General features: G+C 46.1%; 1 protein-coding gene across 2 annotated transcripts; it reads left to right on the top strand.

Moving 5' to 3' along the window:
• The first annotated feature begins 215 nt into the window (after window positions 1-215).
• Window positions 216-25,488, top strand: Arpc1a (actin related protein 2/3 complex subunit 1A). 2 transcript variants are annotated; one of them, XR_012910646.1, is made up of 10 exons: window positions 216-367; window positions 6,771-6,864; window positions 7,435-7,539; window positions 11,329-11,551; window positions 12,823-12,930; window positions 17,630-17,842; window positions 21,309-21,384; window positions 21,556-21,749; window positions 23,658-24,291; window positions 24,499-25,488. XR_012910646.1 is itself a non-coding variant. In XM_075973155.1 (10 exons), the coding sequence occupies exons 2-10, from the start codon at window positions 6,801-6,803 to the stop codon at window positions 25,143-25,145; spliced, it is 1,113 nt and encodes a 370-aa protein (XP_075829270.1). In that variant the 5' UTR covers window positions 238-367; window positions 6,771-6,800; the 3' UTR covers window positions 25,146-25,488. The 2 variants fall into 2 exon arrangements, 1 of the variants encoding a protein (XP_075829270.1); XM_075973155.1 differs by having other exon boundaries at window positions 238-367; window positions 23,658-23,748; window positions 25,107-25,488.

Here is a 25,488-nt window from a genome sequence, read left to right as displayed (position 1 = left end):
ATATGTGTGTCTGTATGTATGTATGTACGTGTGTGTGTGTGTGTGTGTATATATATAATTAATTCATCCTTAAAGAAAGGAGTAGGGCTCCCACCCAGCTCCACAGGCACGCCCTAGCGCTGACACGCGCTGCCTCACCGAACCGACCTCAGCTATTCAGACACGGCCTCCCAACGCGCGCTGAGCTCTGCGCCTGCGCCCGCCACCTGCGCGTCGCGCTGCGCAGGCGTCCTGGCCACTTCCGGGATCTGTCAGCCGCTCCCTCTGGGCCTCCCTCCTCCGTCGGCGCTCGCCGGAGCCTGTTCGCGTCGACTGACCAGAGTCCGCGAATCGTCCGCTCCGGCCCTTCGGACCGCCCCGACCCCAGGTAAGGGGCCGCAGAGCTGAGCGCCTGGACCGGGTCTCCTCCATTTGTCGCATCTTCCATGGGATGCGGGGGCGGCGGGCCCGGGGTGCTTAGGAGTGGGGTCTCTGACTGAGGGGGCTGGGATCGCGATTCTTCGTGGTGACCCCTGAGCCCCTGGTGTCCCCCCCCCCAACACACAGATCGAGCGTTTCTGAGCGCTTTCCAGCTGCCCTCCGTCTCGGATGAGGGAATAGACAGCTTGGCCTCCGACACCCCCACAGTACCATTTGCCTCCCTACTGTGAGCATTCACCACCATCTGTAAAATCGGTTTAGACGGGCCGACCTCCCCCATGACTTGTCACGAGTATCTGTTCATCTCTTCAGCGTCTAGGATGTTGTCTGCAGCAGCCTGTAACCCGTCAGTTATTGGGGGACCCTCCCCAACAAGGAAAAAGCCATCTTTCTGAGTAACCTTAAGATTCTTCTGGTCCACCCCCACCTCCCGTCAAAGTTGCGCCCTTCTCTGCATTCCTATTCATTGCATAAAGTCCTTTATGTCGGACGGCCAAAGTTCTCATTTGACTCTGTCACTTTGCCGGGTGACCCTGGGAAGGTTGATTCTCGGTGCCTCAATTTCCCCAGCTGCAGTAAGAAGATTCTTTGTCTACCTGGTTTTTATTAGGTTCAAGAGTAGCTGCTCAAATAATAAGGAAAATAAATAATAGCCACACTAATGCTTCTTAGACATTCTACTAATGCCTGCCTTCCTTGCCTTTCCTCTCTCTTTCCTTGTACTTGAAGGCTAGGATTTATTTGTTTCTGGCCTCATTCAAATACTCAACACTGTTGGGAACATGGTAGGTGCTTAATAAATTGTAGCTGAGGATCTCTGATTATAAAGGCATCTTTTGTCATGCTGTGGCTTGGGAGCCTCTCTCCTGTCTACCTGTTGCCCAGTTTATTGAAATGACCTAGTTTGCACCCTCTTTTATCGATTTTGTTTAATCTTCTTGTTTGTTTTTTGAGAAAGGGTTTCTCTGTGCCCTGATTGTCCTGGAACTCACGCTGTAGACCAGGCTAGCCTTGAACTCACAGAGATCCACCTGCCTCTGCCTCGCAAGTGCCGGGATTAAAGGCCTGTGCCACTACATCTGGCCAATTTTAATTAATCTTTTTGTTTCTGTGTTGGCTTTAGGATTTCAGGTCTCAGCCAGGCGGTGATGGCACATGCCTTTAATTCCAGCACTCGGGAGGCAGAGACAGGTGGATCTCTGTGAGTTCGAGGCTAGCCTGGTCTACAGAGCGAGTTCCAGGATAGGCACCAAAGCTACAGAGAAACCCTGCCTCGAAAAATCAAAAAAAAAAAAAAGTATTTCAGGTCTCTAGAAGTTATCAGGTTATCAGTTTAGGGTGTTTACCCTGTTAGAGGGAGTAGAGGGAGTCTTGCTGGCTGGTTCCTACCACAGAGTATCTGGGGGTCTTCTCCAGTTTATCTGCTGTACCCCAATTGGGGGATCCTTTTGGAAATTACAAACTCCCTTGGAGGATGAATGACAGTGTTTTGGTCTAAATATCTAGTGTTATGTCCAAACAGATTGGGTACAGGGAGTGCAGAATGGTCTGCTGAAGCTGGAATTTGAAGTGAACTTGTCTGAGCATTGGTAGGGTGTGGTGACCTTGTCAGAGTACCTGGTGTTGCTGGGTTGGGTAACGTGAACAATTAGAAACTAGATGAATCACAGACTTGAAACTGACCCATCCCTCAGTGCTAGACATAGACAACACAAGCCTGGCTTTCGTTTGTTTCATTTTGTTTGAGACAGGGTCTTAGTCCTGCTTGTCCTGGAACTCACAGAGAGTCTTCTGCCCCTATGCCTCCTGAGTGCCTGGAAAAACCCGTTAAGTTCATGTCCTCACCTATGGTGCTCCCTTTTCTCTTCTTGAGCACCTGCAGTTTAGAGATTAGAATTATCAACATATGCATGAAGGTTTATTTTACTTGGTACAAAATTCAGGCTTAAAATAGCCAAATGATTATAAAGGGACTTTCTGGGACCATCAACCCCCAAATCGTGACATGGAGACTTATTATTAGGTTTGAATGGTCTGCCTTTGTTCAGGCTTGTCCCACTGGCTCTTATCACTTGGTTCAACCTGATTCTCTTCATCTACGTTTTGCCTCAGGGCTTTTTACCTTTCTTTCATTTTGTTTGCCTTTTTTGCTTATTCCGTGTCTGGCTGGCTGGTCCCTGAAGTTTCCTCTTTCTCCCTCGCTCTCTCTCCTCTTGAGCCTAAATTTCTCCTCCTACTTACTCTCTCTGCTGCCAGCCCCACCTATCCCTCCACTGCTTAGCTGTTGTCCATTCAGGTTTCTATTAGACCAATCCAGTCCCTCAGGCAGGTAAGATGAAAGAGCAACACATCTTTACATAGTTAAACAAATGCAGCATAAGCAAATATAACACATCTTTACATAGTTAAAGTAATATTCCACAGCAGACATGTATGAATGTTTATTCAATTATAGAACGACTGATCTAACAAAATTAGAAGTGCAGTTGTAGAAGTAATTCTGCTGACTGCTCACCTCTTTTGGAATCTTCTATGTGCATAGAAAACTGTATAGAAGAATGAGAAAGTCTTCCTCTGCACTTGTGTAGTTTCAGCTATTCATGAAATAGCTGTCCCTGTTCACATGGATATCCAAGCCTGCTAACCAGTTTTGTTCAGTTAACAAGTGAGCTTAACAGAGGGGAGTTTTATGCTAAATTGCTTACAGTTAGTAATATGTGTGGGTTTTGTTTCGTGGTTTGAGACAGGGTTTCTCCGTGTATATTTGGTTATACTGGAACTGTACTGGAACTAGCTTTGTAGACCAGGCTGTCCATGAACTCACAGAGATAATCCTGCCTCTGCCTCTTGAGTGCTGGCATTAAAGGCATGTGCCACCTCGGGCCAGCTACAGTTAGTAATATTTTTTAAAGATTTATTTATTTTATGCATGAGTGTTATCTGCATGTACACCTTTATGCCAGAAGAGGGAGTCACATCCCACTAGAGATGGTTGTAAACCACAGTGTCATTGCTGGGAATTGAACTCAGGACCTCTGGAAGATTAGCCAGTACTCTTAATCCCTGAGCCATCTCTCCAGCCCCAATTAGTAATATTTGTAACAAGCTGTTTTTAAAAGATTTATTTTTATTTGTGTGTGTATGTGGGGGGTGTGTGTGTGTGTGTGTGTGTGTGTGTGTGTGTGTGTGTGCGCGCACATGCACCTGCACTTGTAGAGGCCAAAGAGGTGTCATATCCCTTGGAACTGGAGTTGAACAGAGATGGAAGCTGCCTGACGTGGAGGCCAAAGAGGTGTCATATCCCTTGGAACTGGAGTTGAACAGAGATGGAAGCTGCCTGACGTGGATGCTGGAAACTTAACTTTTGTTCTCTGGAAGAACAGCTAGTGAACACTTGTTTTGTTTTGTTTTTGTGGCAGAGTTTCTCAGTGTGCCCACTTTAGTTGCTCTTAAACGCGAATTGTTGACCAGGCTAGCCTTGAACTCAGAGATCCTCTTGCCTCTGCCTCCCAAGTGCTGGGATTAAAGGCGTGCGCCACTATCCAGGGAGCAGCAAGTGCTCCTGAACATTGAACTTTCTCTCTTCCCTGCCCCCACAAGATGTTATTTTGAGTTTAATGTGTGACAAGATTAGAGTAAGCACATGAGATATCAGAAAGAAGGAGAGACTGAATGAGGTGTGCATCTAGAAGTTTTTTTGTTTACTTGGGACATACACACATAATTGCTCTACAGACACTGCATTTCCGTGTATAAACCCAGACAGACAGGCATACAGACACACACACATAATTTTAAAATGTGAAAACCCACTTTTAAAAAAAAAGTAAGTTAATTTATTGAGAAGAAAGTCAAATTAAGGACTATGAAGTGCAATTTGCTTTCTAGAACATGAGAAAGGAAAAATGCAATAAGTATTTCACTCTTTTCTCCTTTTTCCTTTAGTTTTTTTGAGACAGTCTCACGTAGCTTAGGCTGACCTTGTAGTTGCTGTATTGCTGTTAATTGAATTCCTGATCCTTTTGTCTCCACCTCCAGAGTGTTGGTTTTTACAGATGTGCACCACCACATCCAACAAAATATCTTCACACTTGAGCAGAGTGTGTGAGGTGAAGATAGATAGCAGATGTTTTTTAGTTTTGACCTTTGGGTTCCTTGAGCAGAGTCTTCCGGCCGCAGGCACTCATTTTTGCTGATCACCTTTACCTGTTGTTTGCCTCACAACCTTCTGGTGTCCCTTCCATTCATTTTCTGCTGGTGTCAGAATTCCTATCTCACTGGACGTGGTGGCACATGCCTGCAATTCTTCCAGCATTCCGGAAGCTAAGGCAGGAGGGTTGTTAATTGAAAGCCAGCCTGGGCTACATAGTAAGACCCTATCTCAAATATAAATATATTAATCACAGCATTTAGGAGGCAGAGGCAGGAGGATCTCTATGAGTTTGAGTCCAGCCAGTTCTACATAGTGAGTTCCAGGACAGCCAAGGCTATGTAATAAGAAGAAAGGCCGTTTCATCACAAACAGGCCATCACTTTATCTCCTGACAGATAAGACTTGTTCTTACCTAAGGCAGTACCATTATCATAGCTAGGAAATTAAAATAATTTCATGCTGTTATATAATAATTGAGCTCAAATTCAAACTTGTTACACAGCACATGTCTTTTATGGTTATTTTTAAACATACCAATTATAATCAACTGTCTTTTTATGAAATTTGATTTTCATAGCTCTTTTGAAAGCTAGTACAGACTCTTCTTTCTGCCTCCCAAGTGCTGGGATCGCAGCTGTTTGCTGCCATACCTGGCCATGTTGCCTTTTAAGATAACCCAGGAAGTTGTTCTCTAATGGGCATCTCTGGGAATGTTAATCTAGAGAGAGAAAGAGAGGCAGAGACAGAGTGTGTGAGTTTGTATTTGTGTGTGTGTGTATGTGTGTGTGTGTGTGTGTGCAATCTTGGGAATGTGCCAAGGCATGCCAGAAGTCAAAGGGCAGCCTTGGGTGTCAGTCCTCACCTTCCACCTTGTTTGAGGAGAGTCTCCTGCCTCCACCTCCTATCTCCCTGTAGGGTCACTGGGACCACAGAGACATGATCTTCTGTTTCCAGCTTTCCTGAGCCTTTGGGGATTGGAACTTAGGTCATCTGGCTTATACAGCAAGCACTTTAACCGCTGAGCATCTCCAATGACCTCCATCGTTTTTACTTTGTTTCTCGGTGCTGTTTAATGACTCTTTCCCCCTTTATCTCCTATAAACTGAAAATGAGATCCAGAGCTTGATTGGATTTAGAGTAAATATGTTTGGCATATTTACTTCATAGTTTCATAGCTGGGTTAATGGTCTTCCAAAGTTTATCTAGGATGGTCCTGTCACGTCTTGTTATACCAACTGACTTACTGACTGACTTTCTTTTATGGCAGAGTCTTACTCTGTAGCCCAGGCTATCCTGTTACTCACTATGTAGATCAAGCTGGCCTTGAACTTCCGGAGTTCCTCTTGCCCTGCTTTCTGAGTGTTCTGGACTAAGGGTGTGTGCCACCATTCTTGGTCAGGTTTATTTTTATTTTACAATTATTTGTATTGTATGTCTCTGGGGGTCTGTCCTTGTGAGTGCAGGTGCCTGTGGAGATCAGAAGAGGGTATCAGATCCCCTGAAACTGGAGTTACAGGTGGTTGTGAGCTGTTCATTGTGGGTACTGGGATTTGACTCTGGTTCTCTATAATAGCAATATGCATTCCTAACCACAGAGCCATCTCTTCAGCCCCCATTCTTCTTCCTTTCTTCAGTGGGGTTTGCATCCAGAGCCTTCCACATTCTAGGCAAGCATTATTCCATGGAGCTACACATACCCCCAGTCCTTTCCATCTTGATTATCTGTTTTGTTCTTACAAGTACCCTGGTGTGGATGACAGATTAAAATCATTGTTTTCAAGTTATGTGCTGGTCCCGTTCCAGAAGGACTTCGAATTAGATTGCTCTGCTCCCATTTGTAGTTCCAGGTTTGATCACTTGGTCAAGGTGACGACTCCCAGATTTCTTTATTGTGAAGGCATGTTTCCCTTGTAATTAGTAAGTGCCGTGTGGAGTGGGAGTTTGAGACTGATTATCCCACCCACTCTGTCACAGTCTTTAACCTGTGATTTCAGAGTCCGTTGATGACCCTTGAGAATAAATTCCACACTGGCGGTTATGGGGCTGGTTCCTAGTTATGGAATTAATGTTTGCATTGAGATTGACTCTAATGGGAGATCAATATTGTATTGAGCCCCAAATAGTTTGGGTTCCTCTGACAACTTAAACACCTGTAGTATGACATTTTAAGTATCTTCTTTCCTGTTGCTTAATACAGCTTTCTGACTTTTGAAAACACTTAAGAATCATGTCTCTGCATCAGTTTCTGCTAGAGCCAATCACCTGTCACGCCTGGAACAGGGATCGTACCCGTAAGTGTACTTTCAATTTGCTGCTGCTTGGCCCAGGGGGGGGGGAGCAGGGGGTTAGGGTGTCTGGACACCAGAGGTGGTGTGTCTTACCACCCCCCCTTTTTTTTTTAATGAGACAGGGTCTATCAATGAACTTGGAGCACTTCGGTTTGGCTAGCTGGCCTGCCCATGGCCACTGAGATCCAGGTGTTCTATCTGTCCCACCACCACACTGCAGTGCTGAAGTTGTAGACATATGCTGCTAGACCCAAATTTTACATGGATTTTGGGGATCAAACTCAGGTCCTCCCGCTTATATGGCAAGCACATACTATCTGAGTTATATCTGTAGCCCCTCATTTTGCTTCTGTGTGCATTTTGGTTGTGGTAGCTCAGGCCTGAAATCCCAACAGTTGGAAAGCTGATGCAGGAGTTCGGGTCTTGCCTGGGCTGTGTGTATGAAAAAAAGAAGAAAGTGGGACCTAGCTCAGTAGTAGGTCCTTGCAGTTTTGATCCTCTGGATTCAAACTCCAGTGTTGCAGATAATAACAACAGATGGCTGAGTGTTAACAGTTTGACTTTTTTCCGCAGAGATTGCCCTTAGCCCCAATAATCATGAAGTGCACATCTACAAGAAGAATGGGAGCCAGTGGACGAAAGCTCATGAGCTGAAGGAACATAATGGACACATCACAGGTAATGCAGCTGCTGACTCAGTGCTGTTTCCAAACGAAGCCCTCTCCTGTGTAAGTAAAGACACATCAAGTTAAGTGGGCCTTCGCATTTCAAGCCCCAGAGTGACTGACTTTTCTCTTTCCTTTCCTTCCTCTTTCTTTTCTTTTTTTCTTTTCTCTTTCTTTTCCCTCCTTTCCTCCCTTCCTTCCTTCTCCCCTCCCTCCTTTCCTCTCTCCCTCCCTCCCTCCCTCCCTCCCTCCCTCCATAGCTCCCTCCCTACCTTTCTTTTTTCTCAGTTTTTTTGGTTTTGTTATTTATTTATTTATTTATTTATTTATTTATTTATTTATTTATTTATTATGTATACAACATTCTGTCTATGTGTATGCCTGCAGGCCAGAAGAGGGCACCAGACCTCGTTACAAATGTTTGTGAGCCACCATGTGGTTGCTGGGAATTGAACTCAGGACCTTAGGAAGAACAGGCAATGCTCTTAACCTCTGAGCCATCTCTCCAGCCCCTCTCAGGTTTTTTTATACAGGTTCTCTATATGTAGTCCTTTCTTGGAACTCACTTGTATAGAACAGGCTGGTCTTGAACCTACAGAGATTGGCCTGAGTCCTGGAATTAAAGGCAGCTAGCTAAGTTGTTCTTTATAGAATATTTGAGGGGAAAAAATAGTAACCTTAATTATATGCTTCTCGTGGCCCAGGTGGTAGATAGCTCTCTTGTAGTATGTAGAGCACCGAACCTGCTGTGCAGATGGGATGAGCCAGGAAAGCCAGGGCTAGACCCTATGAAGTGTGAGCACCAAGGAAAGTTGAGGTTAACTGTCTTTGCTGTGGGACACACCCTCCTTTGTATTGTTTTAGAAGCCAGAACAGCTTTCCAAAATACTGAATGAGGCTGGTGAGCGGCCTTGGAGAGTAAAAGCATCTGTTGCCACAGGTTCAATCCTGGTACCCGCTAGGAAGAGAACTAACTCCCACCAGTTGTCACCTGACCTCTACGTGTGTGCCATGACAGCACAAGCGCATATGTACACACTCTGAAGAGATGTAATCAAAGTTGTTAAAATTGAAGCAGGAGCGATGTAGCAAACACCCATTCAGATTACCTCCCACGACGGTTAACAGATTCTCCTGTATGAAGAAATGTCTTTGCTTCTGTACCAGAACATTTAAAAGAGATACAGGAATAAGGAAAGAGGTGAAGTCCTCTTGTGTGTGGTCTTTTCTGCTTTCCCAGAAGACCATCTATGACTTGTTCTGACATCATCCAGGTGTGTCGTACATGTGTGTGCTCATACATTCAGGGCATGTCTTCAGTGCTGCGGCATGAAACTGTCCTGCAGCCATTGAACGATTCATTACTTATAGATTGCTCCTATATTTGTCTTCCTTTCTGAGAGGTGTAGCACTTGGGAGGTGGAGGCAGGAAGACAAGGTCATCCTTAGATATATAAGGAAATTTGAGGCCAGCCTGGGCTATATGAGACTGTCTTATACTCATCAGCTTAAAGTTATTCTTGCCCAGATCAGCAAAACAAACAACAACAAAATAACAACTTAGCATGTTTTTACCTTCTTTATCCTTGGAAGTTGTTCAGCATAGGGCTAGAGAGACGGCTCGGTAGATAAAAGTGCCTGCCACAAAAGCACAAACATGTGAGAGTTTGAATCCTCCAAAGGCAGGTGTGGGAAGTGGGCTAGACAGGCAGATCCCCAGCCAGCTGGCCAGTCTAGCTGAAACAGTGAGCTTCAGGTTCAGGGAGAAGTCCTATTTCAAAAAAATAGAGGAAGAGCAGTAGAGGAAGATGCCCAAAGTTGACCTCTGGCCTCCATGCATATGCACAAACACAGGTGTCCAGCATCCCCTTTGTGCTTCCTGCTCTACTGGGTGATTAGTATGTGATGCTCCTGAGCATTGGAGCTTTGCGTGTCATCATTGCTGTCCATGACGTTGTTTCTAGTAGAGTTGGACTCTTTAGGTTCCGTTACCAGTGGCTTTATGCTTAACGAATAAGGACACTCAGTTTGAATTTTAGCATCAGGAAATATTTTTAAATGAGAAAAGACAAAGATGAAAGGACCCTTTCCACCTTCCTCTCAAAATTTTTGAAATATTCATAACTTTTCTCCCTATGTCTTTTGAGGTCCTTTGAACTTGGACCCATTTTCTGATGGCATCTTTTTGATCTGAAGAACTTGGAAAAGTCTAAATATACCTCTAACGGACTCCAGGATTAACAGTGTTTTCTCAGCCGGGCGGAGGCACACGAGCAGGCGGATCTCTGTGAGTTCGAGGCCAGCCTGGTCTACAAGAGCTAGTTCCAGGGCAGGCAACAAAATGACACAGAGAAACCCTGTCTCGAAAAACCAAAAACAAAAGAAAAAAAACAGTGTTCTCTCAGACCGTCAGCCCTTCATAGAACAGAGTGTAGCCTATGGCAGCGTTCTGGTGTGCTCTCAGGGTTAACAACTTGATCACCACTCTTTTTTGTTTGTTTGTTTTTGCTTTTGTTTTGCACAGGGTCTCACGCCCTAGATGGCCAGGAACTCTTAAGAGATCTGCCTGTCTCTGCCTTCTGTGTGCTGGAATTAAAGTCTTGTGCCACCACACCTGGATGCTCAGCTACTTAAAAACATTTTTATAGACTAAGAAGACTCAAGGGATAAAGTGTGAGGCCTGGAATTCAGGTCCTCAGAACCCACAGAATGCTGGGCAGGCTGCTGCCTGTTGTAGTACGAGCGGCGGGCTACATTCCAGCACCCGGCCGCCCATACGGCTAGCTTTACCCGAAATATTACACGGAAACTATATTCTTTTAAACACTGCCTGGCCTCTTATTGGCTAGCTCTTACATATTGATCTAACCCATTTCTAATAATCTGTGTAGCTCCACGAGCTGGCTTACCAGGAAAGATCTTAACCTGCGTCTGCCTGGAGTGGGAGAATCATGGCGACTCCCTGACTCAGCTTCTTTCTCCCAGCATTCTGTTCTGTTTACTCCTCCCACCTATGGGGCCAAGCAGTTTCTTTATTACTTAACCAATGAAATCAACAGATTGATATATGACACTCCCACATCAGCTGCCCATAATCCTAGCTCTGAAGGAAAAAGTCGTGCTTGCCAGCACAAGCTAGGTAGTTAGACCATCAGGAACTGACCACCTATGAGTTTAGTGAGATCCTGCCTCAATAAATAAAGGTAGAGAATGTTCAAGATGACTACTTCAGGCCTCCACAGGCACATGGAACATGTCCAAAGACGTATGCAAAAACAAAGCAAACCCAAAACTATTTTATTATAGAAATCTTTTTTATCACAGTTTTTAATTAATTAAATTTTTTTAATTTATGTCCCATCAGCAGTTTCTCCTCCCTTCTCCCCTCCTGTTCCCTCCCTGCTTATTATAGAAATCTAAAGTGACTTAAAAAGAGAAGTGGCTAGGCATTGTGGCACCTATAGTCCAACTCTAGGAGGCAGAGGCAGAAGGGTCAGGAGTTTAAAAGTATCCTCAGCTTCATAGTGAATTCAAGGCCAGTCTTGGCTTCTTGACACCCTGTCCCAAAAGAAACACAAAAATCCCCAGTTTTGTTCTAGCTGGCTTTGTAAGGATCCCGAGTCCTCCTGGACACCTGGGAGGGAAACAGCCTTGGTTTTCTGTGAGATGATAGCTGTAGATGGGAGAGACATGGGAGGAAACCAACAAGCCCAATGCTACGCCATATCCAGTTCTCACTGCCAAAAGTCTAAGTCCCTTGTCATTGGCCGGGTGCAGCAAGTGACCTGTGCCTCACTTGCAGGTATTGACTGGGCTCCTAAGAGTGACCGCATCGTCACCTGTGGGGCAGACCGGAACGCCTACGTCTGGAGTCAGAAAGATGGCATCTGGAAGCCTACCCTGGTGATCCTGAGGATTAACCGCGCAGCCACTTTTGTGAAGTGGTCCCCACTGGAGAATAAGTTTGCTGTGGGGAGTGGAGCCCGACTCATCTCTGTTTGTTACTTTGAGTCTGAAAATGACTGGTGAGCAACGTTGCGCCCTCTCTTTCCTCTCTGTTTTTTTTTTTGTTTTGTTTTGTTTTGTTTTTTTGGTTTTTTGAGACAGGGTTTCTCTGTAGCTTTAGAGGTTGTCCTGGAACTAGCTCTTGTAGACCAGGCTGGCCTCGAACTCACAGAGATTCACCTACCTCTGCCTCCCGAGTACTGGGATTAAAGGCGTGCGCCACCACCGTCCGGCTTCTCTTTCCTCTCTGTATAGCCCATGCTTGGATGGCTGTGCTCTTGGGACTTGTTAAGGCTCTATGCTTCACTGCAGTGGCCCCTCTCTGGCTGGAAAGTAGTTTCTCCCTTTGAATTCCTCCTCCCAGAATAAATGCTGTTCTTCCTATGCACACGACTTAGTTCCGACATCTTTTCTTTTAATCTTCCTTTTTCCTCTCTTCTCCTTCCCTTCCCTTTTCACTTCCCTACTTCCTTTTTTCTATTACTTCCTCCCTCCTTCAGTTTCTTCATTTCCATCCTTCCCATTTCTGCCCCCAGCTTTTTTTTTTTTTTTTTTTGGTTTTTTGTGACAGGGTTTCTCTGTGGTTTTGGAGCCTGTCCTGGAACTAGCTCTTGTAGACCAGGCTGGTCTCGAACTCACAGAGATCCGCCTGCCTCTGCCTCCCGAGTGCTGGGATTAAAGGCGTGCGCCACCACTGCCTGGCCCTGCCCCCAACTTTTTTAAATAGGAAATTTAATTATACAGGAAACATTTCCTCCTGGCTGAGTTTCGACCACAGTAACTGTTTAATGTTGTGTTTCTTGAGAGATTGTCCCCTATGTAGGTAAATTAGACCTTACTGCCATCTCAGATGTGGTCTTTGAAAATAAGTTGTGTATTCTGTGACGTTTCATCAGGCCACATGTGGTGCACACACCTGTAATCCTAGCATTCAGGAATTTGAGGCCAGTCTGAGCTATGTAGCAAGTTCAAGATCAGTCTGAACTTTGTATGAGAAGCTCTTGTCTAACAAAGAGCAAGCATGTGGATTGTAGTTAGCCCATAAAAAAGGACTCAGGTATACATCAAAGGATATCAGAGAAATCATTAGAACATTAAAAATAATTGGGCTTACAGAACTTATTTCAATAAATGTAGCTAACATTTCTTGTGGATTCCAGAATTTAAGCTATATTTATAAATGTATATATAGTTTAGCTATTTGATTTGAATTGGGTTTATTGGGTGGCTTGGAAAATGTTACAATTTTTGTTTGTGAGGACAATGTAAACTAGTTTTTCTCTTTTCTTAGGTGGGTGAGCAAACACATTAAGAAGCCAATTCGTTCCACAGTCCTCAGCTTGGATTGGCATCCCAACAACGTTTTGCTGGCTGCAGGCTCATGTGACTTCAAGTGCAGGTGGGGATAAGTGAACAGAGACTTTGCTTTGACAAGTGTCCGTGGGATTCCTTTCTTCCCAAGGCTCTATAATAGCACTGTGAGGGGCTCAATAATGAGGGGAACTTGTGGGCTGGAAAAGGAGCTGGGGGTTGGGGGTGTGGCTCAGCAGGAGAGTGCTTGCATAGCTTGTACAAAACTCTGGGTCCCATCCCCCAGCACTTTGTAAGCCAGGCATGATGCTGCACGTCTGTAACCCCAGCAGTCTGGATGTAGAGGCACGGAGATCAGAAGTTCATGGTCATCCTTAGCCACATAGTAAGTTTGAGGCCAGCCTAGGCTGTATGAGACCCCATCTCAAGAAAAAGAGGGAAGGAGATGGAGGAAACAAGCAGGTGAGCTAGTAAGCTGATGCATAGTGATTAAAAGAACAAGTAGCAGAGGCAGTGATGGATGTGGCCCTGGAATAAGCAGGGCCTGCAGCAGGTCAGCCAGGCCAGACTCTTTAGGCAGAGTGTCAGTAGTTCCAAGTGCAGGAGTAACCTGTGCTGTGTCCATCTGTCTGTCTCTCTCTTTCAGCCTGTCTTTCTCATTTTTATTTTTTAAATAGATTCATTTCATTTATCTGTATACATATATGTACGTGTGTCTGGCAAAAGCCAGAAGAGATTGCACAGGATCTAGAGTTATAGGTAGTTGTGAGTCCCTGATACAGGTGCTGCGAACCCAACTCCAGTCCTCTTCAAAAGCAGCAGGTGCTCTTCACCACTGGGCCATTTCCCCAGCCCCATTTCTTGTCTTGTCTTGTTTTGTTTTAAAAGATTTATTTATTTAGTATGTATAGTGTTCTATCTGCGGGTAGGCATTCAGGCCAGAAGAGGGCGCCAGATTTCATTACGGATTGTTGTCAGTCACCATACAGTTGCTTGGAATTGAACTCAGGACCTCTGAAGAGCAGCCAGTGCTCTTAACTGCTGAGCCATCTCTTCAGCCCTTATTCCTCAGTTTTTGATGGGATAAGAAGTTTGAAACACGGACTTGTGTAGCCTCTGTTGCTCTGGAGCTCATCATCCTTCTTTGCCTTCCCCTTGTGCCGAATTACGAGCTGCACCTTCGTGCCTGCCAGCCCATTTTTCTTGACCACAGTTTCAAATCCCCCCCCCCTTTTTTTTTGGTTTATTGAGACAAGTAGCTCTGACTGTCCTAGAATTCACTTCATAAACCAAGCTGGCCTCAAACTCACAGACATCCACCTGCCTCTGCCTTCCAAGACTAAAGGTGTGAGCCACCACCACCCAGCCAGTTCCTCATTTTGTATCCCAGACCACAGACTACAAAGTGAACCTGAGATTAACCAAATGTCCTGAATCATGAACATTGTGCTGCCGAGCTGTTACTGCACTGGCTTTTCCAGTTATAGTGTTTGTCATTAGCCTGTGGCTAGGGGGGATGGAAATGCTTTTTGAAAGTTGTTCTTTGCCAGGCAGTGGTGGCTCACACCTTTAATCCCAGCACTCGAGAGGCAGAGGCAGGCAGATCTCTGAATTCGAGGTCAGCCTGGTCTACAGAGCAGGTTCCAGGACAGCCAGTACTGTTACACAGAGAAACCCTGTCTTGAAAAACTTAAAAAAAAAAAAAAAGAAAAGAAAAAAAGGATTATCAGGGGACTTTTTCCTTAGCAAAAAGGAAAAAGCAAATAATTACTGTTTTGTGTTGACTCTTGGGTGGCAAAGTTGAGATACACCCATGTTCAGTACCTATGTGAAAAATTTCTAGAAAATTTGGCCAGAGATTTATATTTTAAAATAATAGGGTTTAATTACAAAACAAAACAGAAAACAGAGCTGGTGTGGCTCAGTGGTAGAGCCCCTGCCTAGAATCCCCCAGTGAGGGGCTGGGATGTGGCTCAGTGGTAGAGCCCCTGCCTAGAATCCCCCAGTGAGGGGCTGGGGTGTGGCTCAGTGGTGGAGCCCCTGCCTAGAATCCCCCAGTGAGGGGCTGGGGTGTGGCTCAGTGGTGGAGCCCCTGCCTAGAATCCCCCAGTGAGGGGCTGGGGTGTGGCTCAGTGGTAGAGCCCCTGCCTAGAATCCCTTAGTGAGGGGCTGGGGTGTGGCTCAGTGGTGGAGCCCCTGCCTGGCATGTAGCAAAGCCCAAAGCCCAGTCTTCAGCACTGCCATAAAGAAAAAAAAGATGGCGTTAGAGTAGTCTAGGAACTTTATGTTCAGGAATTTGTTGGCTGTTATTTATACAGAGTCATCCTAGCTCCCTTGGAAAACAAGACAAGATCGTACTGTCTGGACGTGTTGGCAGGTGACTACAACTCCACACACAGGAGATGATGTCCTACCCTTCTAGAGCCTCAGCTGCCACTGTCAATCTGGAGTTGGGCTTAGGGGAACAGAGTTCTTTTGGGCAGTCTTAAGATGTAGTTTGCCCCTCCTAGCTAGGCTACCTTTGACTTCTGGTCTTCTGCCTTAGCCTCCTGAGGCTGGAGTTATGGACGGGCACTCACCACACAGGTTCAGATGTTTTATTAAAGAGAAGAGGGGTCAGGAGAGACTGGAAGGCAGATTCCAGCTGTTCTTTGTTATTAGTAGCCCTAAAAGTCCAGCTCTCAAGGCTACTCCCAGGGTTTGAAGAAAAGCTTCACAGTGTAGCAGAACTAAACTTAAACGTTTTTCTATCTGAGTGATACAGAATAAATTCACACACATGCTGTTTGGGTCATGTTCTTTATTTTTCTGTCCTTTAATTTTCTTCTAATTCTTTCTAGTTCTCCTTTGTTCCAATTCTTTCTTGCTTCTTTGTTCACCTAGCTTAAATACATTTTTTACAGGAGGCTTGAGGCAATAAGAAAAAAGTTACAAAAATTATATGTCATTGGTCATAGCATATTCCTTGGGTAAATGATAAGGACAGAGCTGTTTACCATGACAGCACAAGGTTTCATGGGTTTTGGGGTAAGACTTTGACTGGAGGCTAGGGGCACAGTGCCCAGTGCGACATGCTGCAAGACATAGTTCTTCCTCAGCCAGACTTGGCAAGAAAAGAATTTGCATGATTTTTTAGGTTGCTTTTTGTTAATAAACTTGGTTCAACATCTGTAACTCCGGCCTTGTGTATATCTGTAAAGTTTTTAACTTATGATCTGTTTACAGAATCAGTCTAGTTTGAACTTTCTCTGAGGTAAAAATGAGTTAATTGTGTGTAGTTTGAGTAAAAGGAACAAAGCAGACTTAAGTGTCTTATAGTTCTCGTGGGACGATAAATCTAGTGAAGCATATTTTAGTATATTTTCTATATATCAGAACCATACAGTTAATGAGAAGTCATCTTTCTGACCATCCACAGATATATGTACCCATAATATTGAGATGCAGTCATGAGATTACATATAAATATTATGTGAGATTGCACACTACAGTGCAAGTATTGGGAAGACACCAAAGCTGCTTTTGCACATGTAAAATTACAGACAGGAGCAACAGTTTCCAGAGTCAGTGGTCCTGCGAGCCTTGCCTGAATGGGATTCTCCTCCATCAGAGGATCATTCCTCTGGTGGGTTGACCTCTGAACACTAGCTGTCACCTGCTGTATATTCCCACGGCCTCTGATACTTTGTCCCTCCCCTTCCTAAGTCTGGGCTAAAACACATTACATACAGCTGTGGGGAACTAGAGTCAAGGAGTTGGAAAGAGACTGAGGACTTCGGCTGTAAAAACTCCACGTTTTATTTATCTCTGTGTGGTATATGCATGTGTTCATGTGGGCACATGTGTGGAGACCAGAGTTAACTTCAATTACTGTCCTCTCTCTCCACCTTATTTTTCGAGTCAAAGTCTCTCACTGAACTGGGTGCTTTCTGTTTCAGCTAGACTGAGCCTCCAGGATCTGTTTGTACCCTGCTCAGTGCTTGGGTTACATACAGATGCATGCTGACATACCCAGCTTTTTATGTGGGTGATGAGGATCTGAACTTAACGTTCTCATACTTGTTCAGCAAGCACTTTACTGATTGATCGTCTCCCTGGCTCCCCCCCTCCCCTGCCCCTTTTTGGAAAACATAGTCTTACTACAGAGTTCTGATTGATCTTAAACTTGGAGAGATCCTCCTGCCTCTGCTTCCTGAGTACTGATATTAAAGATATGCCCTGCTCAGTTTACCAGCTCATTCATCTGTCTTTAAGTGAGTTGATATCTGGCTTGTTTAGGGTAGCGGCAGCTTCCTCTCCTGCCACTGACTGTGGGCCTCTTGGAGTGTGTGCTGAGGCTGGTGCTGTAGGAGGCAGCAAAGGGTGCTTTGCTGTGAGTACAGTCTGACGTGGAGTGACAACAGTACCTCCTCTCTGTGGCTATCAGCCCCTCAACCCTTCTGTGTCTGGAGCCACTTGTGGATCTGAACTTACCATTGTGCCTTGTTCCCTTTCAGGCCAACCCCTCCGTTCTGCATTGCCTCCAGTAGCTGCCAGTGGCCCTTTATTTCTTTTTTTAAAAATAATTTATTATGTATACAGTGTTCTGCCAGCGTGTATGTCTGCATGCCAGAATAAGGCACCAGATCTCATTACAGATGGTGTGAGTCACCACATGGTTACTGGGAGTTGAACTCGGGACCTCTGGAAGAGCAACCAGTGCTCTTACCCTCTGAGCCATCTCTCCAGCTCCATATTCACACATTTTCATTTGTTTTTTTCTTTATTTCCTATGTTTTGAACAACAGAGTGTTTTCTGCCTACATCAAAGAGGTGGATGAGAAGCCAGCCAGCACTCCCTGGGGCAGCAAGATGCCATTTGGTCAGCTGATGTCTGAATTTGGTGGCAGTGGCACCGGCGGCTGGGTGCATGGGGTCAGCTTCTCTGCCAGTGGGAGCCGCCTGGCCTGGGTCAGCCATGACAGCACTGTGTCCGTTGCTGATGCTTCAAAAAGTGTGCAGTGAGTATTTGCCTTGCAGGTGGAAGGTGGAACATTCCATGAAAGCTCTCAGCAGCACACTGAGGCCGCTTTCCTAGTATCTTTTTTTTTTGTTTTTGTTTTTTTGTTTTTTGTTTTTCGAGACAGGGTTTCTCTGTGGCTTTGGAGCCTGTCCTGGAACTAGCTCTGTAGACCAGGCTGGTCTCGAACTCACAGAGATCTGCCTGCCTCTGCCTCCCGAGTGCTGGGATTAAAGGTGTGTGCCACCACCGCCCGGCTCCTAGTATCTTTTGAGCACCTCAACAGCTGTAGCTGCCTTTAAAGTTATAGGCAGGTGTTAAATACCTGTTGGGAGACTTAGAGGAGTTGGGACTTTCTTCCAGGAACACTTCTTGGTAAAAGTACTGGTAGTGTCCCTTTGAAGACCCTCCTGGTGTGCTGTTAACAAGGGTGCCTTTGGAATAGCCAGGTTATTCTGTGTCTTGTGAGCCTTTACTAGGGGAGGTGTGAACAAGTACCTCCTCACCTGAGGCAGTGTGCATACAGCAACCAAAGGACGATCCTACTGAGGTCCAGCTTCCCAGGCAGTGAGCGTCCTGGGCTTAGGCACAGAGTGTGGGCGACTCCAAAGCAGATAACAACATTCAGCAGTCTCATTTGCCAGGGATGACTTGTCCATAGAGGCATAGATGGGATTCCCCCACTTTACCTAGCCCTCCACACTCAGTACACTCTAGCCTCTCCCTAGATTACCTGCAGTTAGGGCAGAATTGCATACAGCTAGCTGAGAGGCACAGGATAGAGCAGCTGGAACCCCAGGTGAGGGTCCCGTAACTCTGCCCCCTCCTATGAGGCAGTGCCAACAGGCTTGACCTTGAGGGTCTCTGGAAAATAGTCACAGATTCTCTGATGAAGATGAAGGCTGTTAGGCTTGGAAGACAGCACTAATAAGTCTGTGATTGTTTCCTAATGTCAGTGTTACCTACCAACCTTAAGGGAAATCCCAGTGAGGTATGGTGGCACATACTTAAAGCACTCAGGAGGTAGAGGCAGGAGCATGAGTGCAAGGCCAGCCTGGGTTACTTACTGAGACCCTTTCTCAGTAAACAGGACTGAGTCTGTTGAACCTGCGTGGTATGCACACACCTTCAATCCTTTCCCTTACACCACCCAAAAAATAGAAAGGCGATCCATTCTTATTCCACACGGTTGGAGAACAATGCTGCCTTCATGCTATTTGGGAAGTCTGCTGGAAGAACCCGAATTGCAATGACTCATTTGTGAGGGAGTCACCCCCTCAGCCTTGAAGCACTATCAGATATGGGAGTAAAAGTTTGCTCAGTAGCAGAGGAAGAAGCCTGGAGATTCCTCTTAGGAATCCATTCCTTGCTGTGAGCCCTTCCCCATGGTAGCTGAGGAAAGTTCATTGTGACAGTCTCCAGACTGGCCACTCTGTGTCATGGGGGGAGGCACAAAACATGACATTGCAGAGGTGACATTTTCTCTCCTAAGCTGAATTACTATAGGAATTCTTTTGTGAAAGCTCACCCTTATTAAAAATAATGTTTGGAACTCGCTATGTATCCTGGACTGGTGTCAAGCTTATGATCCTCCTGCCTTAGCCTCAAAAACAAATGTAGTTTTTTTAAAAATATATATTTATTATGTATAGAGTGTTCTGTCTGCATGTATGCCTGCAGGCCAGAAGAGGGCACCAGATCTCATTACAGATGGTTGTGAGCCACCATGTGGCTGCTGGAAATTGAACTCAGAACCTCTGGAAGAGCTGTCAGTGCTCCTACCCTCTGAGCCATCTCTCCAACCCTAAATGTAGTTTTATAAGCCAGGCATGGTGGTACTAGCCTTGAATTCCAGCATTCAGGAACTGAGGCAGGAGGGTCATGAGTTTGAGGCCAGCCAGGGCTATCTTAAAGACTCTCAAAACACCAAACATGTGAAACTGGGTAAAGGTGACTGATGACCTGGGTTTGGTCCCTGGAGTCCATCCACTTCATGGAGGAAGAGACTGACTACCACAGGTTGTCCTATCACTGCACACAAAGAATGCACACATTCTATGATGCGCATGCACTCAAATATGCATACATATGTGCATTCGCATTTAGTCTTTTTACTTTGGGTGGTATTTAATGGCAGTGCTGGTTCTGGATTGGCTGTTGAAGCGCTGCGGCTCTCAGCACTTGTTACTGTTGCGTGTCTCCTTGCACTCATTCTCCCTAGTAAGCTGACTGTTTCAGCTCTGTCCACTCCACCCCTCCCCTTCTCTAGTGTAAATATGCCACAGCTTGAGCTTCTGATAATGTGTTAGTCCTTTAATTCTGTAGCTGCTTGATTAAGGGGCCTCCTGAGACACAAGCACTTAGCTGTTTCTATGGGTATGTGGATGTGTTCTGGGACAGGGTCTTTTTGAGCCAGGCTGTCCTCAAGCTCACTATGGCATTTAGACTGAGCTGTCACCCTAGGTCCACCTGCATCTGCCTCCCAAATGCTAGTATTATAGGTGTGTACCAACCGCCTTTCCAAAATGCATCCTGTAGTCTGGGGATGTAACTCAGTGGGTAAGAGCCATTTACAAGGACCTGAGTTTAAATTCCCAACACCCATGTAAAAGTCAGTCATGACCATGTGCCTGTGACCACAGCATTGAGGGCAGAGGCAGACAGACCCTGGGAATTTGCTGGCCAGCCTGTAAGCCAAAACATTGAGCTTCTGGTTCAGTGAGAGATCCTTCCTGAGGGTTTCAGACAGAAGAGTGATAGAGCAGGACATCAGGTGCCCTGCCCTGGCTCCACATGCTCCAGCTTTCACGTTTACAGTGGGAACATTTATCACTAGGTGTTTTTCTGCCACAACTGGTTATGCACATCTGTTCATGTGTGTACACACACACACGGCTGTTGAGTGTGAGCTGGCTAAGATCAGGAGTCATCTCATAGCGGTGGCTCTCACAGGGCATGGCTGCCAGCAAGGGTCTCTGTAGTGCCAGCACCAGACTGCACTCACCAGCAGGAATGACGGCAAGAGCTGTGGTGGGTAAGAAAGGAAAAGCCATTGTAGGCAGAGGCAATGGTCAGAGCCAAGGTTTGAGGACTTCAAACTTTGGATGGACAAGGCAGAAAGGAAGGACTCCTTGGGGGCCACGAATAGCAACGCCTTAGCAACGGGCAGGGCAAAGGCTAGAGAGAGCCAGTCCTTGACTTTTATCTGATTGATTGATAGAGAGCTAGGGGTCAAACCAGGGCCCGTGCATGTGTTATATTCCCAGCCTCAAGGCCTCAGTTTCTGAAGGTCACTTTGGGGTCACCTCATGCTTAAGATTCCTGCAAGGAGAGGTCAGGGGGCTCTTTTTAGAGAAGTGTGGCTGGTACAGCAGAAACCACTGTGAGAATGGGGTCTTTGTTGTCCTCTGTCTGTGAAGAAGCCATGGGCTGTGGTTCCCCAGTGTAACAAGTGTTCTTGTGTTCAGGGTTTCTACTCTGAAAACGGAGTTCCTGCCACTGCTGAGTGTGTCGTTCGTCTCAGAGAACAGCGTTGTGGCCGCTGTAAGTATCTGTTGTCCTTGCAGTGTGCCACGTGCATCTCCAAGCCAGGAATAATGCATGCTCTGTGACAGGCACAGAGCACACCCCTTCAGAGAAAGAGTGGCTGGGAGCACTCTGCTGGGGTTGGCAAGTGGGCAGGGGCTCTCTGGACTGACTAACCTTCTATTTCAGGGCCACGACTGCTGCCCGATGCTATTTAACTATGACGACCGTGGCTGTTTGACCTTTGTGTCCAAGCTAGACGTCCCAAAACAGAGCATCCAGCGCAACATGTCTGCCATGGAACGCTTCCGCAACATGGACAAGAGAGCCACAACTGAGGACCGCAACACAGCCTTGGAGACGCTGCACCAGAACAGCATCACGTAGGTGTCACCAGCTGCCTGGAGCTAGGGCACTGGGCTTCTGTAAAGAGGTGGCTGGCCAAGGTGCCCACTCCTTGTCATTTCATTACAGAAGCCCTCTGTGCTGCTGAAGGAATGAGGGCAGTGCTAAGCCTGTGCCTCCCACCTAAGGGCTTATTGTAACAGAGAAGAGTTGGCTGGACGTGGTACCCAGACCTTTAATCCCTCCATTAGGAGGCAGAGGCAGGTGTGAATCTGTGAATTCAAGACCAGCCTGGTCTACATAGCCTACATAGTGAGTTCCAGGCGAGCCAAGACTGCATAGTGAAACCCTGTCTCAGCAACAAAAAGTGAGCTGCCACCACCTCATCATTGTGCCTTCAAGATGCAGTTAGCACCAGGCATGCAGGAGGAGGAGTGTGACCCTATCAGAGAAGGCCTGGCTGGCTAGTAGTCTCCCAGTGTGTGTGGGAGGTAGGTTCATGCTGGGCATGGTGGCACAGGCCTGTAGTCCCAATTCTTGGGAGGCTGAGGCAAGAGTGCTAACAAGATGGCTCAGTGGATGAAGGTGCTTGCTGCCAAGCCTGACAGATTGAGTATGCTCCCGGAACCCACATGGCAAAGGAGAGCACCGACTCCCAGAAGTTGTCCTCCGCCATCCATGCACACAGGCAGTTAGCTGAAGCAGTGGTAACGCGTGTAAAGCCATCCCCAGCTCCTGGGCTGCACACATAGTCCTTGGCTGTAGTGTACAGTGTCCTTAGAGGGCAGACTCTCGTCTGGACATTTGAGACGGGAGAGAAGCTGCATCTTGGAAGGTTTCCACATGATTAGCTCACGTAGGTTGTTTCCCTTATCTGCTGGGCTCTGCTGGAATCTGGAGGAGTGACTGCCTGCTGCTGGCATTGTGATGAATCAATTTATTTGTGTATTCTTTGGTGTTTAGGACTTGGGACTGCACTCAGGACCTAAGACTTGCTAGGCAAGCACTCCACCACCAAGGCACAGCACCTGCCCTTATAAAGACAGATTTAAAATGCAAGGGAGGCGTTGGGCCTTGTGCCTGGCTGTCCTGGAAGGTTGATTTGAAAGGGCTTGTTGGAGACCAGTTGGCTTCAGTCCTGCTCTGGTCACGCCTGTATCTGAAAAATCAAAACAGTTCCTTACATGTGCATTACTACTGAGTCCCTGCCCTGTTGTACCCATCACATGCTGTGAGGTCACTGTCTCTCCTTCTGGTCTCCTCTTTCAACTTTTGCCTTTCTCTGACGTTCAGTAACAAAATCACCCCCCCACACACACACACACACACTCACACACAACCTATACAGCACCTTGGCTGGCCTGGAGCTTGCTTTGTAGACCAGGCTGGTCTGGGTCCGTAATTCACATATCTGATGACCTCTGTCTTTTGAGTGCTAGGATTAAAGGCATGTGCCAACATGTGCCCCTCCCCCGTTTTTGACATAGGATTTCATGTAGCTTAGGTTGGTCTCAGACTCACTAAATAGGGTAGGGATTGGGGGAAATAGGTGGGTAGAGGATTGCTGTGTTACTGAGGATGACCTTAAACTTACCTTCTACCTCTACCTTCCAAGTGCTAGGGTACATAGGCATAGGCATGTATCAACATACACAATTGATGTTAATGGTGATCCAACCAGGACCTCTGCCAACTGAGCCACATCTCAAGCTAGTGAGGGCCCTCACCTCCTCCTGTTTGAGACAGGGTCTTGCTATGTCACCTTGATGAATCTTGAATTTGAGCCTAGCTGTCTTTGGGATATTTTGACTCTGACTGTTATGGCCCAATGCTGATGGACATGTTACTATCTGAGAGTAAGGAGTGCATTTCCTTACAGTGAGTGAAGAGGGTTGGGCTCACTTCCACACAGACCTCACAATCTCTTGATTTTGCTTTTCTTTTAGTCAGGTGTCTATTTATGAGGTGGACAAACAAGACTGTCGAAAATTTTGCACTACTGGCATCGATGGAGCCATGACAATTTGGGATTTCAAGGTATTTCTTCTTGGTACTGGTTTATGCAGCATTGGGAATGGAACCCAGGGCCTCACACTTGTTAGGAGAGCTCTCTTCTACTGGACTACCCTAACCCTTGATTTCCAAGTGTTTCTACTCTACATGATTGTGTTCAAACTCTTCCTAAAAGAAAGATTTCTTCCTTCAGTGAATGGAAGCAGCGCTGGCCCCAGATCTTTAAGCATGAGGGGGACCACCATTCCTAGTAGGTGATTGATGTCTCCTAAATAGTATTTGATTTCAAGAAACCTTGAATGCCATTGTTGAGACGGGCCCTGTGTTGGCCACTAGCTTACATTTCTATGTGTAGACAGATTTTTATAGTTTACAGAAATTTATTTAATAAATACAACTAGCATGGAGCTCATTCCTGTAATACCTACACTTGGGAAGCTGAGGTAGAAGGATTGTTTTGAATTTGATGTCAGTCTGTGCTCCCCCGGCCCCCAAATAATGCAGTGAGCAGAGAAGATGGAACACACACACACACACAACCACACAATGTGTGGTAGTGCAAGAACAGTATAGGGTTAAAAAAAAAAAGGGGGGGGCTGGAGAGATGGCTCAGTGGTTGGGAGCATTGCCTGCTCTTCCAAAGGTCCTGAGTTCAATTCCCGGCAACCACATGGTGGCTCACAACCATCTGTAATGAGGTCTGGTGCCCTCTTCTGGCCTGCAGGCATATGTGTAGGCAGAATATTGTATACATAATAAATAAAAAAAAAATAGTATAGGGGTCTAGAGTGATGGCTCAGCAGTTAAGACCACTTGCTTAGGATTCAGGGTTCATTTCCCAGCACCCACATGGCAGTTCACAACCAAATGTAACTCTAGTTCTAGCATCCAGTGCCCTCTTCTGACCTCCACAGACATTAGGCACACATGTGTCAAACATATATGCATTCAGGAAAACATTATACACATAAAAATACATAAGTGAATCTTTGAAAAAAAGTACGTAGTGATGCACATTTTTAATCCCAGCACTCAGGAGTCAGAAGCAGGTGGATCTCTGTGAATTTGAATTCAGCTTGGCCTGGTCTACAGAGTGAGTTCAGGACAGCCAGTACTACACAGAGAAACCCTGTATCAAAAAAAAAAAAAAAAGAGAGAGAGAGAGGGAGAGAGAGAGAAAAAGAAAGAAATGAGTGAGATGGTGTGAACCCATTGGGAACAGAGATGTCCAGGCCTGGGGAACCAGCCTGGAGCCAAGGTCTGGAGAGTAGAGGGTGAGGAAGGTCGGCTTGTGTACCTACCAGGGAGGGGTGCAGCAGTGTTGCACCTCAGGAAACAGGCAGCAAATCCTCAGGACTGACCAATGTTCTGCTTTTCTCAAGACTCTGGAGTCTTCCATCCAGGGCCTCCGGATAATGTGAAGCTGCGTGAGCCTCTGCCGTCCAGCACGAGGAACAGACGGGGCTGCGCACACTCTGCCGTTGGCATGCTGGTGAGGACCACCGGCCCATGGAAACACTGTCAAACTATCAAGCAACTAGCGTGTGTTCGTGTGGATGTTGTGGGTGAAGTGTGGGTTTAAAGACAGCAGGGGTTTCTTTTTGTTTTTTCTTTCTTTTTATTTTGTTTTGATTTTGCTATCTCATTCCATTTTTGACCAAAGCTTCTCTTTAAGTAGTTTATTATGGAAGATTGTCACACTAACTTAAAGGGTAAGGGAAGTGTGTATTGTCTGCTAAAAAATTAAAAACCCAAGTGTGCAAA

The sequence above is a fragment of the Microtus pennsylvanicus genome, chromosome 1, assembly GCF_037038515.1.
Source record: "Microtus pennsylvanicus isolate mMicPen1 chromosome 1, mMicPen1.hap1, whole genome shotgun sequence".
In the NCBI taxonomy this organism is placed as follows: domain Eukaryota; kingdom Metazoa; phylum Chordata; class Mammalia; order Rodentia; family Cricetidae; genus Microtus; species Microtus pennsylvanicus.
Note: the sequence above shows the minus strand (reverse complement) of the source record. Positions and strands in the feature narration are given on the sequence as shown.